At 40.4% G+C, this 20,936-nt stretch overlaps 1 protein-coding gene across 1 annotated transcript; it reads left to right on the top strand.

The window, feature by feature from the left end:
• Positions 1 to 4,278: 4,278 nt before the first annotated feature.
• LOC124132695 lies at positions 4,279 to 19,591 on the top strand. Its single transcript, XM_046496754.2, has 9 exons — positions 4,279 to 4,462; positions 9,021 to 9,363; positions 12,711 to 12,853; positions 13,603 to 13,750; positions 15,437 to 15,571; positions 15,872 to 16,006; positions 16,474 to 16,610; positions 17,240 to 17,384; positions 19,016 to 19,591. Exons 1-9 carry the CDS (start codon positions 4,453 to 4,455, stop codon positions 19,344 to 19,346), a joined length of 1,527 nt encoding a protein of 508 aa, XP_046352710.2. The 5' UTR covers positions 4,279 to 4,452; the 3' UTR covers positions 19,347 to 19,591.
• Positions 19,592 to 20,936: the final 1,345 nt, after the last annotated feature.

The following is a 20,936-nucleotide window of genomic DNA, read 5'->3' as shown; positions in this document are numbered from 1 at the left end:
ATGTGTTTATGAATCACTATCAAAGTGTTTGCGAAAAGGTGCGCGTATCCTGCCCCACTGGTGGCAATCGTCACAAACACATGCAAAGACACACGCACGCCTGCACGCACATACTCATCATCATCATCAAATGGTCGGGGACTAATATGAACGAATCTCAGTCACACACATGCAAGGGCCATGTCTCCTACAGAAACATGGAACATATGGTACAAGTCAAAATTGGGAATTGCATTGAATCGGGACATTGGTTTGGTCACTGATACCTCAAACCCTCTAGTCGCTACCATCAAATCTTTTGAAAGCTTCACTATGCATGACCTTGGATGATGCTGTAACACTGATCAAACCACTTTTGTGCAAGAGTTGTATGACGTTATTTGAAATCACCCTTTTGATCATTGTATTTTTAAAATTGATAGCCCCTTTGTTTCATTAACTATGTTGGACTTCATACAGTCTTTTATTTTTTCTTCATTACCAGATTTACGGATCGGCCCACTTTTCGGGTCTGATATTGTTTTGTTTTTATCGAAATAGAAACCTTTAAAGTAGGTTAAGGTAGGAGAGGAAAGTAATACTTTAACTAGTCATTGAATCGTTTCCCCCTTTCACATGCTTTGTCTTTAATTATTTCAACCTATTGATAATACTTTTGAGAAATCATAATTTATGTGACTACTGTATTCGACCCTTTTGTGTTAAAATAATTGCCAACCAATTAATCTAAACACAAGGCCTAATCCTAAAATTGTACTGCTGCTTGTCTTATCAAATATAAGAATAATGTGTAATCCTTTAACCTAAACTTACATCAAGTGATGAGAAACTTAATATGCCAGTTTTGTAAGGAATGCATATAATCCAAATTCTAACGTTAAACTGCAAGGAAACAAAACTAGTAGAAGCTGAACAGTTATATTTTTAATGCACGCTTCCGTTTACATCTGCCCACGTCGCTCCGTCGTGTCTACTCCAAACACTCAAATACTGCTGAGGTATTAGCCAGGATCCCCATGGGAGGTCATGTGTGTGCATGAGGTTGGCATGGACGTCAAGATTTACCTACTGCTCTCTCATCCCAGGTCAACGTTACAAAGTATGTACTATGAAGCCTTTCATCTGGATGCAGATTGTACAAGGCAATGGTTGCAGATGTTAAGATAAATGCTAAAATACGTGTTTCTGAAATATTCAAATGAGGTCGTGATGATACATGTCTTATTTTCGATTATTTGTTTATTTATATGCGGTGATCGTTGTATTTGGCTTAGGTAGTACAATGCTCAATGTTGTTTTTTTACCTGTTTGAAGTCTAGGTTTAGATGTACTAGTTATTCCAACCTGTTTAAACATGAAACTCCTTCCTCTTCATACTATTACTATGATGATGATGATGATGATGATGATGATGATGATGACAATGAGGGCTATGCCTGGCAGAATTTTGATTTTGCATGTTCGAACAGATTGGTGTCTTATAACTGAAATTCTATCATATGTTTCAATCTGGCAGTTAAACATTACCCTAATTATATAAAATCAAAGTCTCAATTATTCAGCATAGGGCAGTAAAAACAATGTGTACAGCGAAACCGGAAATATATAACTTAACATGACAAAAATGTATATTTAAATTACATTGTTTCCTAATTACCCATGAGCGGTCGGGTAGCCTAGTGGTTAAAGTGGTTGAAGACCCGGGTTCGATTCCCGAGCGATTTCCATGGGTACAATGTGTGAAGCCCATTTCTGTTGTCCACCGCCATGATACTGCTGGAATATTGCTAAAAGCGGCGTCAAATATACTCACTCACTCACTCCTAATTACCCTTCTCGCCAACAGAATCCAACTTGTTATGATATTTTATGACTGCTTCTATCACTGATTTGACTCAACATGATCTTGGGGTAAACGGCCTCGTGGTTTCAAGGTTCGAGAATGCGAAGCACTGAATATAGTGAAATATGAGTTTCTACCTTTACCATTACTATCGGAAGAACACAGATCACAACATAAACGCAATGTGTTTGGGTGAACAGTACGTGAAAGTGGAATAAGCCATTTTAGTTCACACGAATCCAGTAGGGTGACCACACGCATCGCTTTGTGCACCAAACTAAACATCAATTAATTTCGGAGAGTTTATACGTGATCGGGTACACTAAACTTACACCAATACAGTGACCGTCTCATTTGTTGATACATTTTCAACTAAATTACACGATTACAGAACACGATTTGCCAAATAATAAAAACGCCCATCTCTTTTCACAAAAAAGCATTCACCGCGCTTATTTAGAATATTGCATATTGGTCGAGGGGAGCAAGCTTGGAGCGAATAATTGATCAATTTAATAAACGTTCTTTAAGTGAGTGAGACTAGTTTTAAGCTCCTCTTAGCAAAATCTCCAGCAATATCACGGCGGGGGACACCAGAATTGGGCTACACACATTGCATCCATGTGGGAATCGAACCCGAGCCTTCGGTGTGACGAGCCAACGCTTAACCAGCTACCCAACCATCCTTTTTGTTTGATGATATTACAGCACCCAGTAAATTAGGGAGTCTCAATATAGCAAGACTATCGATTCACGTCGTTGGGGTATTATGACATACAATCAGCCAGGTCACTCATGTTAACTCTCGGCCAGTCGACTGATACGTTACACGTGGTGGTGGTGTAATCATTCTGCAGGGCCCACCTTTATATTACGTCAGTCTAGCTCTAAAGAATATAGCAAGTAAACTGTACGACAGATCGATCTACTTGACACACCGAGCCTTCGGTGTGACGAGCCAACGCTTAACCAGCTACCCAACCATCCTTTTTGTTTGATGATATTACAGCACCCAGTAAATTAGGGAGTCTCAATATAGCAAGACTATCGATTCACGTCGTTGGGGTATTATGACATACAATCAGCCAGGTCACTCATGTTAACTCTCGGCCAGTCGACTGATACGTTACACGTGGTGGTGGTGTAATCATTCTGCAGGGCCCACCTTTATATTACGTCAGTCTAGCTCTAAAGAATATAGCAAGTAAACTGTACGACAGATCGATCTACTTGACACACTCAACAACAGCGCAACGCTGTCACCTTCTGGCAAAGCGATCTACTTGACACCAGACAACAGCGCACTGGTGTCACCTTCTGACAGAGGGATCTACTTGACACGCAATGCTGTCACCTTCTGGCAAAGCGATCTACTTGACACTAGACAACAGATCACTGTTGTCACCTTCTGACAGAGCGATCTACTTGACACTAGACAACAGCTCACTGTTGTCACCTTCTGACAGAGGGATCTACTTGACACGCAATGCTGTCACCTTCTGGCAAAGCGATCTACTTGACACTAGACAACAGATCACTGTTGTCACCCTCTGACAGAGCGATCTACTTGGCACACTCGACAACAGATCACTGTTGTCACCTTCTGACAGACCGATCTACTTGACACACTCGACAACAGCGCACTGTTGTCACCTTCTGACAGACCGATCTACTTGACACACTCGACAACAGATCACTGTTGTCACCTTCTGACAGACCGATCTACTTGACACACTCGACAACAGCGCACTGTTGTCACCTTCTGACAGACCGATCTACTTGACACACTCGACAACAGATCACTGTTGTCACCTTCTGACAGAGCGATCTACTTGACACACTCGACAACAGTTCACTGTTGTCACCTTCTGACAGAGCGATCAACTTGACACACACAACAACAGCGCACTGGCGTCACCTTCTGACAGAGCGATCTACTTGACACCAGACAACAGTTCACTGGTGTCCCCTTCTGGCAAAGCGATCTACTTGACACACTCGAGAACAGTTCACTGGCGTCACCTTCTGACGGAGCGATCTACTTAACACGAGAGAACAGGCACATTTAAGGCGTGTTTTCTAACCCCATGATTCATTAGATGAGGTTAAGTGACATGGGGTTTACCATTGGATTGAAGCTTAAGATTAATGCACATATATAGTGGAGACTATTTGATAATATTCTGCAACTGGTTCTTGAATTATAACTGATGATTTAAAATTAATCATCACACAACATGAACATTCGATAAAACTCTTTAAAAAATCCTGTTTATCCTTACGAAGTGAACACGAAGTCCGTGATGTGCTTGTCCTATTGTGGGACAGCGACAGCACAAAAAAGTGTTATATTAAAAGACATTAATTTAAATAACATTTAATTACTCATCCCGCATGTCAAACTGCCACCTATCGGAACCAAGCCTCGGGGCACGCTGCGGTGTGTCACCACCAGTTTAAGCCACACGAAGCCTACACTGGGAGGAACAGCTGTTACAGGGGGCATGGAACATACGATGTAATATCTGACTTGACTGATTTGGGATACTTTGTCCGGGGATATATAAATTCGTTGTCCTTAGGACAGCTTTATTGGACCATATCAGGCCATGGAGAAAGGTAGGTGACGTGATGTCCACTGAAATCAGAGACCATAAAATATTTTATGGATTCTTCTGAATTATTCAATCGTTTACTTTTTTCAATTTGGGTCGTCCAAGGTGCCGGAATTCGCTTTGCAGAGTTGCGTCCCTTAGGCGTTCCAGAAACCTTCAGCTATGATTGTGGGTTTGTATCAGTTATCCCAGTTGTATCCGTCTTGGTTTGTCAGCACCATGTCTGTGCTAGGTGGTTTCACGTCTAAGACCTGCATCACTTTGGGCCTTCCTCCCACTTGGTACGACATTAAATTGTTCTCGTATTAAGATAAAGCACTTTCCAAAAATATAAGAAATCACCAGCTTCAGGTAGATCGATAATCGGATATCGTTCAATAATGGTCACATTGCCAGTTCGCACTTATTTACCCACTTGGGCAAGAAATGAAAGCGCCCAGTGCAACTGCATAAAAAAACACTACCGACAAGACTGTATGACAAGACTGTATGACAAGAAGGATGGCTTCAACTTTCCGGTAGTCAGGTTCCCCTTTATATCCATCGGCAATCTCATTAAAATCAGATCTTAGTTCGCGCTACCGCTAAACAAAGATCTGAGGACATCCCATTACGGGCCACGTCAGACCGACCTTGCGCGAACTTTGACCGACCAATGGAATAACCAATCAGAAGGCAGTTTTCTCGTGTTTTACAGCACTAATTTCAAATTGGCGACTACGCTTCGAAACATATTTTGACAAATTCTCGATTACAAATTTGAAACCTGAACAAAAGAACATTCTGGGATGGCTAATAGATGGTCTATATTGTATGGATTCAGTCGTTAAACCCGTAACTAGCGTTCGGAGTTAAAGTTTTCGAGGTTGCATGTCACTTTCACAATCTGGTAAGCGATGCTCTGATTGGTCGGATGAAAGGTCGTTCTGACGTGACCCCTAATGGGATGTCCTCAGATCTTTGTTTAGCGGTAGCGAGAACTGAGGTCTGATTTTAATGAGATTATATCCATCAGTAGTGCAGCAGCTCTAGCCTTTGGTGTCTACATTTCACAACCTTGAGATACATTGTATCCTTCTCGAAGAGCCACATACTACTCTCGCTCAAAAGTTGTTGAATCTGGGTTAAAACATTCAATGCCTCAGTAAAGCTTTCAACAAATTCTATGGTGGGCGACATTTCCAAATTTAAAGCATCAACATAATGTTTGGTGCATTCCCGAATTTGACTTGTACCATATCTCCCCGTGTTGTTTTCAGGTGAACAATTGACTTACCTTTGCATGTGTTTGTGACAGGCACCTCTTCGCGAACACCCGGTATGAATATTTATTAGGGACTGTTTCGAGTTTGTTCCCAAGTTGAAATGCAAATGTTAACCACGACATCTTTTCGTAGAGAACTTGATTGTGACATCAGTAAATAATCACACAAGATTAATGATGAATTAACAAATTATATTGAAGCACACGGGGTTATGTTTACAAAGAAGGCAATACAAATATTGGACAGCATCAAGAAATAATTAGCCCTATTACATTAGTCCAGTATTAGTCACAGTAGATTGTCTTAAATGAGGGACGTGCGTGCTCTTCTTGAATCCAGGAGGGGGCCAAGTTGCAAAGGCGCCGCGATTCGCTGTGCAGAGTTGCGTCCCTTGGGCACGCCAGAAACCTATAATTGTGGGTTCGAATCCCGGTTCGCCCCGATTATGTTTCTAGGTTTGTCAGCACCATGTCCGTGCTCATGGGTTTCACCGAAGTGGTAAACGTCTGAGACCTGCATCACTTCGGGCTTTCCTCTCACGTTAAGCTGACACGCCGCGATATAACTGTAATACTGTTAAAAGCGGCGTTAAACACAAGTCACTCACCTACTCACTTGAATCCGGGGACCAGTGTTGGAAGCAGGCACAAAAGTTAGGTAGGTATCACGTCCTTCCTGCGCAAGTAGATAAGTCACAAGTCAAGAAGTAGAAGCTAAGATCGAATCACCCTTGTCTCGTAATTACATAGGTTCAGCAGAACGTTTAGAAACAAAGCACAGAGTAAACACGCATTTTAACCAGCTCCTCACAGCGGAGCTCTCGATACCAGGAGTGTGACGATGGTGTCAAGCGCGGGTACGAAATTTGGACTGTGCCCAACTAAGGGAGGTCACTCCAATTAAAGAGCTGCCGTGGGCCGGCAAAAGAACAAAACCAAGCAACAACAATGAAAAGCTCGATATTTTACAAGCGTCTCAGTCCACTGCCACAATGCTACTTAAACTTATGATATAGCCCGGGAGGTATTGGGGTTGTATCAAAAGGATAAAATGGAAACTGTACATATTTTGGCGTGTAAGCCCTTTCTTGGTGTTAGATGATTACCCCTTACCACATCGTGCGTGAAGAGTGCGGCTGATATCACAGGCATCTATAAAGGCAAACACAACTGGGTTTCGAAATGTGAATATATCATGTTTAGCTTTGGTTTCGGATTACACCAGTATATTCACCCTCCAAAATCTTTCTTATCTGAATTCATGTCACGCCTACAATATTCCTCAATATATCCATAATTGCAACATTCACATCGTTCTGTCCCGAAGCAAATGAGATTGTGTCCTTTCTGTCAAACTTGTATAGAGGATGAACTTCATATACTGCTTGTTTGTACTGTTTATACTGATTTAAGGGAAGCATATATTCCACAGAAATACCTGCGTTTATCAAATTTGTATTCATGTAAATCTCTGTTGAATTCCAATGATAGAAAAACAATTCTAAGGTTAGCACTTTTTGTTCATCATGCACTGTCTCGGCGCAAGAATCTTATAGTATCGTGGAGTCACTTCGTAAAATAACTGTGTACATTCACTTTGTAACATTGTCTCCACATATGTATTGTATGCAGCAGTTGTACTCACGGTTATTATCGCTTTGTACTCTTGTTTTGTATATTGGCCGGAGGCCTTAAGTACAATAAAACCTCTTGAACTTGAACTTGAACATAGTCGATCACTTTGCGGTATATTAACATATCTACGAATTTCAAAATGAAGTTGATGTGACAAAACATCGAAATTGTGCTAGGGCCCCTTTGAATTTCTTGATAGATATACATTTGAGGTACAGCTCCGTTCCAAAAGTAACTTAAAACAATAAATATGATGATGATTTGGTTCCGTTTTAGAGCATGCTATGCCAATCCTGTTCATAAGTTTATGGACATCTTGAGGATGAAGATCACTTCCTATTAGTTACTCTGCGTACAAACATATACGTACAAAATATATACAAGAAGCCTATAGCCTTTATCCTGATGAGAATAAATTTTATCTTCTAATGGCCGCAAGAAGCGGTACGTGTATTCAAAATCTAGCTATGTACCTTTATCATGCGATGCTCCTATATAAAATAATTCTGAGAATATAATGTCATGAATTAAATGTTTTATCTTATCAACTATTTTATATAAATATGTTGAGGTTACTTGTATTCTACACGTCATGTAATCAAATGGGCCGTATGCCTACATTTGCCGTCATAAAGAGTATAGTATAGTATATAGTCCGATACTTTGCGCTCAGCAGAGATTTACAATCAAATGTAAACATGGGACGTTGGCCTACATTTGCCGCCATAAAGAGTATAGTATAGTATATAGTCCGATACTTTGCGCTCAGCAGAGATTTATAATCAAATGTAAACATGGGACGTTGGCCTACATTTGCCGTCATAAAGAGTATAGTATAGTATATAGTCCGATACTTTGCGCTCAGCAGAGATTTATAATCAAATGTAAACATGGGACGTTGGCCTACATTTGCCGTCATAAAGAGTATCGTATAATATATAGTCCGATACTTTGCGCTCAGCAGAGATTTCTTATGATTAAGGAAATGATTTGTCGCTTTTAATTCTCAGCTGATATACCTTATTTGTGGCATTATATGACATGTCACTTACTTCAAACGAACAGGGTGCCGTTGTACAAAACAACCTTAGCGCTACGACTGTCTTGAGTCTATATAAGGTATCGGACTTACGATCACCTTAGCGCTAAGATCGCTTTTTACAACGGCACGCTGGCCTTGATTTTCGTTCGTATCGTATCGTGCAACACTATGATAGAATTAGATGTTTGAATATCTATTTAAAATTATTTAAAACGTATGTCCATGTCAAACTGATAAAAAGATCAAATCATGCCACTGCCCTCGCATACGGAATAACCAAACCGTGTGTAGTCTTTCCATACAAGTAAACTGCCGGCCAAAAGAAATTATACGTCCATGTTTAAATAGTAGCTAAAATGAAACAAACACGTAATGGTTTATTAATAGTGATGCATTTGATATGGGTATCATAGTTGTATCTTGTACCTCAAATTTATAGTATGTCGGTACTGTTTTCAGCCTAGTAACGTTTTGATAACGTTTGTAATTTTTTGGTCAAGTTTCAAGTGTAAACTTTCTTTTGTCCGGTAGTTTAGTTCAAATATTGATCCCCTTAAAATTGTTCACTTATCGACTACGTTCATTAATATTGACATAATGAATATATAATATATCCACCAGTTACCGTCGTCGTCGTCGTCGCCACAGTGTTATCACTTTGTTCTGTCGACGTTCTATCTGTGACGACTGTCGTCACTCCTGTCTCAAGTACCACCGACGTCAGCGCTATCCCCATCGCTACCACCGCTGTCACCCCTGTGACCACCGACTTCATTACTGACGCCAGTAATATTACTGACGCCATTACTGACGTCAGCAACATCACAGATACTGCCAACCACACCGTCACCGATGCCCCACCCGTGGAACGGATGCCAGCCTGGTCCAGGTGTTTAGCAGAAGCAGCTGGGAACAGTACTGCTGACGAGTCCACCATTGTCGCCATCTTGATCTCATGGTGCAGGTGAGCTAAGATATCTTCACCAGTATATGAAAGTGTTTAAACATATGTATATCTATAAGATTAGGTTGAGTTTACTATGTTTGTCTTATGTGTTTTTTTGTTAAACGCCGCACTCAGCAATATTCCAGCTATATGACGACTGTCTGTAAATAATTGGGTCTGGACCAGACAATCCAGTGATTGACATCATGAGCATCAATCTACGCAATTTGGATACGATAACATGCATCAACTAAGTCAGCGAGCCTGACCATCCGATTCCGTTAGTCGCCTCTTACGACAAGCATAGTCCTATTCTACCTATTCTACCCCGGATCTTCACTGGGGTGGGGGTGGGGGTGGGGGTGGTGGGTGGGGTGGGGCTGGGTGGGTTTGGGGGGGATGTGTGTCTTAAGCAGGTACGTGAGTGAGCTAACCCTTTTAAATGGATGTACCGTATGTAGAGGTTCTGTGAACGGATTATCCGAAATACTACATTATATTTAAGAAAGTTTTTCAGGCCATCCAGCATATGGAATAATTTATTTTAAGGTATGATAACGGAGGATAAATTATTTGTTCCTTTATTTTTTACAACAACTTATTTTCTCAATACCACCACCACGCACACATCTATGGGTGTTGTTTCGTCAAACAGAATGTTTGCATAAGTGTTTTGTCAATCTACAAATGTTTGGTAATCAATATTGTTTGATACCGTCACACACACTGTTTGTAGAATAATAATTTCCGTCAAAGACAATATTTGCTTTATTATTGTTTCAATCACAGACAACATTGGATAATTATTATTAATAATTAATAATCATATAAGTTGTATATATGCAAAGTTGAGTCACAGCTTCCAAGTCAATGTTCCCCAAAACAATAATTATTCAGATTATCGATTGTTCAGAAACGCTACGATGTAAACACGACTTTTATCTGCACATAACCAACCTATTTGTTGTTTGATAGGTATTTCTGACGGTTGACAAAGTGAAAACAGTTTATGGATAACAACTTCTTTAACATACTATCATAGCGATGTTCCAGTATGCAGCCTCATACCGCAACGGTTGCTTGTCGCTATAATAGTTTATAAAAGAAGTTGTTGTCCATAAATTGTGTCTACTTTATTAACTTATTTGATTACTCAGTGACGTTGGTCGTGTATTTCACGTGATGCATGGTCCGAGAATGTTCGGGGTTCGATAAATGGAGTATTGGTATTGATTCTGTTGTCTTGTGATGATATTCATATGGACAAGTCCGTTGTAAACAGAGTGATCTTCTCTATCCCAGGATATCAATGATGTTTGCAAAATATATACAGCCTTCTAATTGACATTCATTACGACAATTTAACTATACCTAGATCACATGAAGTGTATTTACGTAATCGATTTTCTTACGGACTATGGATGTGTTGTAAAGATCAAAGCGTTGTTTAAAGAAGAAATACAAATGGTAAATGTCAACTGGTGATAATAAAATATACCCGTGAACGCCGATAACGTCACCAGGCTGCTCCTTTGTACAGACAAAACATTGATCAATTGGCAGTCTTTTCATAGTTGGTGAAGTTAATCCACACTATCTTTGGTTGAATGCTGCTTAAATATTTAATGGGGTATATCATTCCAGCAGTTGTATGTGGTATAAGACACAGACAATGCCTCAAATTCTCACAGGCCATGATTAATAGAACGTCTACACGTAGACTGGATCTGTTAGGGGTCTTCCCGTCCAACTAAGGTACTAGAAATCCCTCGGGTTTTATTCCTAAGAAAAAAGGTGCTCTCTCTTTACTGCACCCTGTGAAATATTATCCGGGGGATCAAATGAGACAAACAAGACAAAAGTGTCATCTTATGTTATATTTGTCACATGTCACAAACATGTGACAAATACTGACAATCAAAACAAGCGTAACCCATACTTCATTGTAGTAGCCATTGAGGTGAGACCCACTGTCTGAAAGCCGATGTGTGAGCCTACTTATGATAGCTGGATAGCAACGCGGTTGTTATTAACCCACAAGAATTTGTGCTTACTGGTGTCAAATACAAGTCAAACAATTTTTCTCATTGATATTACAAACACAGAAAGAGATGATACCCACTTGTTACTAGATCTAGTATCAACACTTTTTATTGTTCTTCATCACGAAATGAGATTTAATGCAGCGTTTCAACGTTTTAATATTTAAAAAAAGTGATGACAGGTTCATGCTTTTAAACCAGGAAGGTGTTGACTCGTGATGAGGTCATTTGATTGCGTATTGTTTAATGTATACTGGATATTAGCGTAGTTTTATTGTCGGTATTTACAACAATGACACACAGATGAGCAACACCAACAATAGCGTTCAACACAAACATGCAGTGACGTACTCGGCTGTAAACTCTCTGCCACTTTAATGACCACGGCTCCCAGTGTAAACCTCCTTCACCGTGGCACTCATGTCACGTTAGCGTGAGGCGGACACGTAAGTTCTTTAGTTTGTAAATATAATACCCAATGCACTTTATTACCTTTTTTGCAGTTGTAAGATATGATCGCGTGGGATAATATATGACGCCACGGAATAATCAGAAAATGGCAGACATTGATCTTTACAGTACGAACATGTTCAATAGGCTTAATGTAACGGGACTAAATTACCTCCTAAGTCAATAGACGCTATACACATGCTCCGATGAGTTGATGTTTGTATAGTGTATGTGTCGAGATACAGCATGATTCCTTAGGGATTTTACTGAGGTTATTTCTTGTTTACGTATTTCTACACATGACGATATGTCAGTCAGGGCGACCATGTGTAATATCCAAGGAAAAAGATGCACTAACGTGATTAGCACCGATTAATGAAGTCATCGTCAAATTAAATTCAAGCGGAAATCATGAAGCTATTTTGGGGGAAATATCTCGCAAATAAGAGAAAAACGGCGAGTGAGTGAGTTTCAGTAATATCAGCTCAGTGCCAGTAGAACATCCGAAGTGATGCAGGTCCTACAAGAGTTACAACTTTGGCAAAAAAAAAGAAAAAAAGGTGCTGACAAAGCAATGCTCATAGTCAGGGCGAACCTAGGGTTCGAACCACGACCACACTTAGGATAATGACATTGATGCGGCCTTAAAGCAGTAAGTGCATTATACTACTACCTGGCAACATGTTTGACATGCTACTAACATCCATTTATCTCGGAACTAACATTCCGTCAAATTGTCAATTAATTCCAATCCCACAGAAATCCTCTCATCAGTTTTGGGCAGTGCGTACACTTTCTACATGGTATATTTTCTCAGACTTAATGATGATTTGTTTGAGAAAACCTTAAATGACAAAATGAGTGGTTTACTAGGGGTTACAAGAAGATCATACCGTGTCTGGCTAAGGGGATCCCTCGACAGGCTGCAAAGAACCCTCTTGACTTCTTCATCGCTTTGAACTTCAACCCTTCGACCTTGAAGAAAAGGAGCAAAGACATTTGCCGCGAACTTCCAGGTGAGGTCCATAAAATAAAAATAATATTATATATCTACTTGTTGTAATTTTAAATAAGAAACACGAATACTATCTTCGTGATTTAAACAACCCTCAGTGGTATAGAATGGAAATCAAACATGAGTTGGTATCCTTTCTGTAAAAGTCATCTTCAAACATATTTGCAAAGGAAAGAAAGGATATCCCCTGTGACGAATGTAATATCAGGGAAAAGGCGATATACGCCACTCGTGAAAATATCTCCTTTCCCCCTTCACGAGGGGTGATCAAGATTGTTGTTGGTTTGTTGTTTAACGCAGCGCTCAGCAATATTCCAGCCATATGACGGCGGTCTGTAAAAAAATCGAGTCTGGACCAGACAATCCAGTGATTAATATCATGAGCATCAATCCACGCAATTGGAATCGATGACATGCATCAAGTCAGCGAGCCTGTCCACCCGATCCCGTTAGTCGCCTTTTACGACAAGCATAGTCACCTTTTACGGCAAGCATGGGTTGCTGAAGACCTATTCTACCCCGGATCTTCACGGGTCGGGTGATCAAGAACAATGCATTGGATCTTAGTTTGGGCAATGATGATGATACGTACGCTTTAAATAGAGTCTTGTGTAGAAGGTGTAAGTGAGTTAGTAATATAGCGTGATTGTTGGTGCCTTTTATCAGTGTCTGTATTGATATGAAACAATCTCATCTAGATGATGATGATGATGATTATTATTATCATTATTATTTTTGTTAATCCCTCAGTATTAGCTGGTCGCATCTTATGCGCCATCAACAGCAGCCAGACCGATGCGGGACGTTGCACACGACGGTTCAGCGTATCACTACGTCACATGTACGCAGCGTACGGGAATGGCGTATCTCGAGCGGCACTGAGACCCCTGGGTTGCGAGTAAGTTACGATTGCATTATGTGTAATTATTAACGTAGACGGTAGAGACATAACCTTCTGCTTATATATGCATACCATGTGATAGGAATAATTACCAAGACCAGTATACGCCTTTTCCACCTACGCTCCATTGGAAACATTCGTAAACAATTCGTAATAACATCAAATGCAGCTAAGACTTTGATCCAAGGCCTAGTTCTTTCAAGGATCAGTCCTCGAAACAGTCTCCTTTATGGCATTAAACAAGATTCTCTGACGATTGTCCAGACAATCCAAAACACGGCCGCTAGAATAACTACCAGAACATCCACATGGACACATTTCACCAACGCTCAAGAATCTGCACGGGGTGTCAGAAAATGTCAGGGTCCAGTTTAAGACTCCAAATGTCATCATCGCCTTCCACTGCCATCTCTCTACTTTCAAATCTGTCCACAGCCACAGAACTAAAATAACAGAACATTGTGTCTGTCCCAAGCTGAAACAGTTCGGTCAAAGATCGTTAAGTGTTATGGAGCACACATCGTGGAAAAACTACAAACTTTCTAGGGGACCAACCATATCATATTTTTTTTGGAAGGGTCAGAAGTTTTTTGGGGAGTAGTTATTTTTCTTCTGTTACATTTGCAGGTGTTTTTTCATTAAATCTTTGAGTCTAAATATTCCCCTCCAGCTCCGCACGCCACAAAACAGCTTGCATTATTATTGTTATTATGTACAGATTTTTTTTAAAAAATGGAGCAAAGAGGGCTTGGGTGATCCTGGCACAGTCAGGCTGGCACATCATCAGCTCAGGGCCCATGTCCACTCTACACGCAGGCCAGACAGCGGACTTCTCACAGGAAGCGATCTCTTGTCGAACCTACCCAGAACCTTTCGGAGAATGCAAGACTCCCCAACACTGCAGCCTTCTGCATTACCAAGATTGTCAGAAGGGCTGTATTCCTGTCAGACAACAGATTGGGAAGTACCAAGCCTAAGGCACCGAGAACAATGTGGTGTCGGACAACTTGGAACTTGGGATGCAAGCGTGACATTTCGAAAGCGAGGTCCTAATATTTGCAATGTTTTTTTCTGAATCTTGTCAATCGCATTCGTGTCAAAAGGAACAGAAAATTCATCACTATAAATGATTTCATTGGATTTATAAAAAATGACAAGGTCGGATTTGTTGGCCTTTCTAGGTCTGAGGCCGAAAACGGGACTATTCCAAAGAATTTTGCATATATCATTTTCACTGACGCCCTCTCCATATTTTGGGTCGTACCATGGATGGACCTGTGTGTCAAAACCACAAGCGAAGACGGTAATAAGATGTTCGAGCCACTCCATCATGTCACTTAAGATCCTGTGTTTGTGCCAAAGCTTGGCATCCACAGACAATGTATTGGACAGTTTCATTAAATTAATTGCATAACCTACATTGAGGGCAGAGCGAGACTGGTGGGATCTATTGTCTGACATGATTCTTCTTCTTATTATTATTTTATTATTGTATGCAATCAAGTACACGTTAGTACTTTTCAACACTATCATCCTTATCAAAGAAATATTTGATAGATTTATGACGTAAAACCTCACGTTTGGTATTGGTGTTACGTTCAAACTCTCGACACTTATTTGGAAACTGAAATTACGAAACTGTCAGGTACTGAATGCCGTGAATCCTTTTCTCCACGTTTCCAGCTTGACTCGCGAGACAACGCGGTGTTTGGACAAGACCTTGCATTCTTGTGAACCGGATGTGAAGCAGGTCCTACTGAGTTACTACGCACTCTTCACTGCCCGGAAGTGCATCGTGAAAACAGTTGCCAAACCTTCGTAAGAATTATACATGTTCGTAAAATATAGTGCCTTTGTATGTTAAAATACCATGCTCGATTTTCCTCGATTATTGAGTACATAAAAGACTACTCACTGACACCAAAAAGAAAACAATATTTTACACTTTGTAGAAAAAAGTTCGTCACCATTGTTTTGGGTTTTTTTTAGGGTCGTCCCATTGTGTTAAGATGCTTCATGATAAAAAATCGTATTATATTAGTTAATGATTAATTCAGACACATTCATTATTTATGCATATTAAACAAACGTTAGTCTGTTTGTCTATTGTTTGTTTAGAATCACGATCACGATCAACAAGGATCCAATCACGATGCGGTGTGCAAAGGAGTCCGCTAAACTGGCTAAACTGGACGGCGCCGCGCCCAAGACTCTCCGTGAGGGAGTTATAAGGGGGATGAGAGTCGACTGCCAGTAAGTAATTGGTTTACCATTCTTCACAGATAATTCCTGATACTAACAGATGATGTGTAGGAGTATGGACGTTGGCAACGTGATGCGTGACGATGTATTCCATACCATGACCTTCACGTGGAGATTTAACACCTCCTTACTGGCACTTACTTTGAATGAAACTTTTGTGGTTACTAACAGTCGAGCAGGACATGTTTACCCTTCTTGCAGCACGTGGTTAGTGATCCATTCAGGTAATTTTCATTAATTATTTGCCTTTTTACGCCCTTTTTTTAATTCTCGGACGAATTTACACTCGTCACATCAGTTTGCCGAAAAGCACGTTTTATGAGCGAGAACGATATTCATACCTTGGTTCGCTTCGTAACATGGTTCATATCTGTCAAGCCCATTCTTTTATGTTCTCGACGTATTATTGCTAGAACATTACGAAAACATCCTCAACCAATCTCGCTCACTTTACACAGGACTTACGAGGCTCGATTCAAGTGTTACGAACGAGAGCTGAAGTTTCCCAATGGCTTCTGGGATACATGGCTAAGGTATACATTTGACCTTCAGAATGGCCTTGAAGGTCACCGAGAGATGTGCCCTAGAATTGAAGGTGTGTATCATGTTTTACATTAGTGTTAGTATTTGTAATTGTCTTTTATTTTAAAAAAAACAACTTCTGGGTGTTCAAACTACATGTTTGTAAACACTACAGATTATGGCGGGAACATGGTGGATCTCGGTGTTCTCTGTTCTTACGGGGGCGGTCGGGTAGCCTAGTGGTTAAAGCGTTCGCTCGTCACGCCGTGTTCGATTCCCGACATGGGTACAATATGTGAAGCGCATTTCTGGTGTCCCCCGTCGTGATATTGCTGGAATATTGCTAAAAGCTGCGTAAAACCATACTCACTCACTCACTCTGTTCTAACGTCTGTTCTTATAACCTCATAAACTCTTATGATACCCTTATCAAATACATTACCATCGAATTGCTTCATTATTAGCCACCATCAAACTTGAGAGTATACTTTATTTTGCCCGGCAGTTTATTATGATGAGATACAATAAATATCTCAGCATTCAAATCTTGCTCAGCCATAATATACTACATTTGCTTAGGAGTAAAATAGTCATCTTTGTTCAATTGTGGTCCTTAGCAAATGTTGAGTAGTATGCATGGTTCATGTGTCAGTTCCTAAGTATGGCTATTATGTTTATATAAAAGCTTTTTGTACCTTCCAGACATCATACAGCAGGTGACCCTCGACTGTTTCAACATTTCTGAACCGTTCATACGCAACTGTGAGAACACGTTTGCTACTACAGCTAACGACATGAAGACCGATCCAACGTTTAATGAGACGGATATCGGAGAAGCAGCCTGCAAGTGAGTTCTACCTTTACAGCTTTACAGCGGCGAGGTGTAAAAAAAGACTAACCAGTGGAGTGAAGCATCTGGAAAGTCATTTGGACATGAGTCGTTTATGTTTTAAGCGTATAATGTTCCATAGACTTCTGTACCCATGCTTTAAACACGCCCCCAAAGATATTCTACCCGTGAACATCCGGGTTAGAATAGGTCTTCAACAACCCATGCTTGTCGTAAGAGGCGACTAACGGGATCGGGTGGTCACGCTCGCTGACTTGGTTGATGCATGTCATCGTATCCCAATTGCGTGGATCGATGCTCATGATATCAATCACTGGATTGTCTGGTCCAGACGCGATTAATTACAGACAGCCGTCATATAGCTGGAATATTGCTGAGTGCGGCGTTAAACAACAAACAGAGAAACCCACAGGTATTCTGGAAAGGATTAGGTCCCCAGTACCCTGTGCTTGTCGTAATAGTCTACTAAAAACGATTGGACTTGATTATTAGTCTTCGTGTCCCGATGGCGTAGATAAGTGCTCATACTTTCAACCACTGGTTTGTCTCAATTATTTAAGATGATATATCGGAAATCTGGCTTTGTTGACCCTGTCACGTTAAATGCCAAACACTGAAAGTTCAAAAAAGTTTCGGTGCAAGAAGTGTAACCTCAAAAGGTTTCTTTAGTTAAACCATTTCAAGTAACAACTGGTCAATCTATCAATTATAATCCCAAACATTGAAAGTTGAAAATAGTTTGGGAACAGAGTGCAAAAAAGTGTTACTTCAAAGGGATTGAACCCATTACAATTAACAACACGTCAATCTTTAATTTAAAATTTTCCAAGATCATAGATTAGAAAATAATTGCAGCACGATGTGATGAATGAATTTCGCAAAGTGCATAAATATAGCTGTTTTAAAACAAATGTAGTGATGAGGCATACGTTGTGTCTGTAGCTAGCTTAAGATATGTTTGTCCAAACTAGAAAAAACAGATTTGGTAAACACTGAAATGTCCATGAATTCTGTCGTCTGGTTTCTTTTAAGTGAGTGGATGTTATTTTCGTTTGGTTGTTGCAAGAGTACGCTCACCTTTTCACGAACACAGGTGATGTGAGTTGAAATTGGGTTTAAGGTCGCGTCCAAGATTATTACACTCATATACCGACGTATATGCACGTGTGTATGTGTGGCTGCTTGTACTAGTCCGGACTGATGCCGATTTATAGTGCTAGCCCATTGAGATACCATGTTACAGTTTAACATGAATACCCCACTCAGACACAGTATACTGACCCCGAGCCGACCAGTCCTCAGACGCTCTGCCAATAGACCACGGAGGCGATCTGCGATCACCGGTACCATCACCATTTGATAGTGATTCATAAACTCAAGCTCATGATATAGTCGGAATCATACATGGACTCTTTTTAGTTGTGATTTCTTATGATTGTGAAAATGTTTTTGTTTTTATTTATGTTTATAGAAAGGGCTTTGTCGCTTTTATTTACAATGTGCAGTAGTCCATTCATATAATTTTCACAGTTATTGTGAAAATGGAATCTGTTTCAGGGGATAATCAAGACTGGTTAATCTCTTGCATTGACGTGTATATTTATATCTAAGTGTATTCTCTGTTTTAGTGCGTCAATCGTGAAGGCTGAATGTTACAAGGAGGCGTTTCTCAACTGCAATCCTAACCTTGCTGACATCATGGCTCAGACTGTCCTTCGACCGCTACCAGCGGAATGCCGAGACATAGGACTACCGGGAATTGGAGTTATCTCCCTTAATGTTACGGACACCAAAGCAATCGATGTCAAAACTACAGATACGAAGACGTTAACAGACACAGCTCCAGTATCCGCGGAGACGTTGATAGGAACCGTTAGTCCCACAGATGGCGCCACTGTCAATAAAACCTCCAATGTGTCGTATTTGTTGCTAATAATTCTTTTTCATATGGTTTCTTAGACAAAAAGAACGCACACCATTGATGTCTTTATCGTGGATATATTGGTTAAATACTGGCATAATTAACTGGAATTAACCAGCTGACGTTGACCTACATTCAATGAGTAGCATATGTTATATTTGCTCTGTATGGGAATGGGAATGTCCTGATATTGAAGGTTAGATTCACTCATAAGTCATACTCTAAAAAAACCAACGTACATGATACATAAAAGCGACTTTTCTGGTTCAGGTGGGTTAATCAGAGGAGTGAGTGAGTAAGCTTTTACGCCGCTTTAGCAATATTCCAACAATATCACAGCTGGGGGCATCACAAATGGGCTTTACACATTGTACCCATGTCGGGAATCGAACCCGCGTCTTCGGCGTGACGAGCGAACACTTTAACCACTAGACTACCCGACCGCCCCCAAATCAGTGGAAGGAAATTGGCTATTTGTTGGTTATTGAACGATATCAGATCAGCGATATACATGCAAATTGCAACAGGGTACAAAACAAACTTGAGTGAAGCCTGTAATTGTCCTTACAGTAAGTAAATAAACATCATGTACATGAAGCTTAAGTTAAACTTCTTGACCAAATTACTTTGTTTTGACTTGTTCCGTGAAGAAATAAAACCGATCTGCAAGACGGGGAGTGCAAATGGTGCCCATGGAGATGCCTACGTCTTGCCTAAATGTCTTACCCCCGATTTTTGCACTTCACATTGTTTTCTCAGTTAACTTCAGATGGCATTTGCTTTCGTTTTGGATAAATTGCCCTGAACCTCTGTATGTCGGTACGTAACTGGATCTGTGGTCACCACGTTGTGCAAGTCAATCTATGTGTGTATGAGTGTGTGATGGAATTATAAGTAAATTATGTTTCAATATCGGTTACCTCAATGGGGATTTGAGAGAAAGAAGGAGGTTAAATATTTCCACTGCAGTCCGATTGCCAACAAATAATACTCATGAATTTCAGAGTGGGAATTTCAGAACAACAAAGTTTGTTTAAAGACTTCTCCATAGATTGGTGTTGCACAAGTTTACAAATCAATACAAATTACTACACAGCAATTGCAACGGCAGTAAACAACAGAGTGGTAGTACAACATTAAATGGCAATAAATAATATGATGGCAGTGATCAGTATCAGATACACAAATACAGTAGTGATGTCTATTTACCAAGCGGCGACAGATGGGCTAGGCAGGGAATCAGGGATGATGAGCGATCCTCACATGAAAGCTGGATCCAAAATGTGAAACGCGTGAGAGATCTCTAAACGCGCTCTTGTCCCACGATATATACAGCTTCAACCAGATACTGTAAAGAACCACTTGTTTCGAAAACATACGATCACCGTCCGCGGTATACCGAACCGGAAGTTTACACACCACACTAACATCTAAATATAGTAACTTCCTGACGACTGATCACTGCCCACAATGCAATGAGCGTCCTTATCCGAGTCTCAACAGAAACAATGTAACACAGTTACAATCATTGTTCAACAACAAAATACACTTCAATGACTGTAACAAACACGAGAAGCCATTGTTTAAATTCATTGGGCTATAGAACCTGTACCGTTGGGAGATGTATC

This window comes from Haliotis rufescens, unplaced genomic scaffold (genome assembly GCF_023055435.1).
Source record: "Haliotis rufescens isolate VD_foot unplaced genomic scaffold, xgHalRufe1.0.p SCAF_7, whole genome shotgun sequence".
In the NCBI taxonomy this organism is placed as follows: Eukaryota; Metazoa; Mollusca; class Gastropoda; order Lepetellida; family Haliotidae; genus Haliotis; species Haliotis rufescens.
Note: the sequence above shows the minus strand (reverse complement) of the source record. Positions and strands in the feature narration are given on the sequence as shown.

Coding starts and splice junctions, on each gene's coding strand:
- LOC124132695 (XM_046496754.2), top strand. Junction 12,854..13,602: donor CATTTGCCGCGAACTTCCAG/GTGAGGTCCATA, acceptor TTAATCCCTCAG/TATTAGCTGGTCGCATCTTA. Junction 16,007..16,473: donor GGGATGAGAGTCGACTGCCA/GTAAGTAATTGG, acceptor CACTTTACACAG/GACTTACGAGGCTCGATTCA.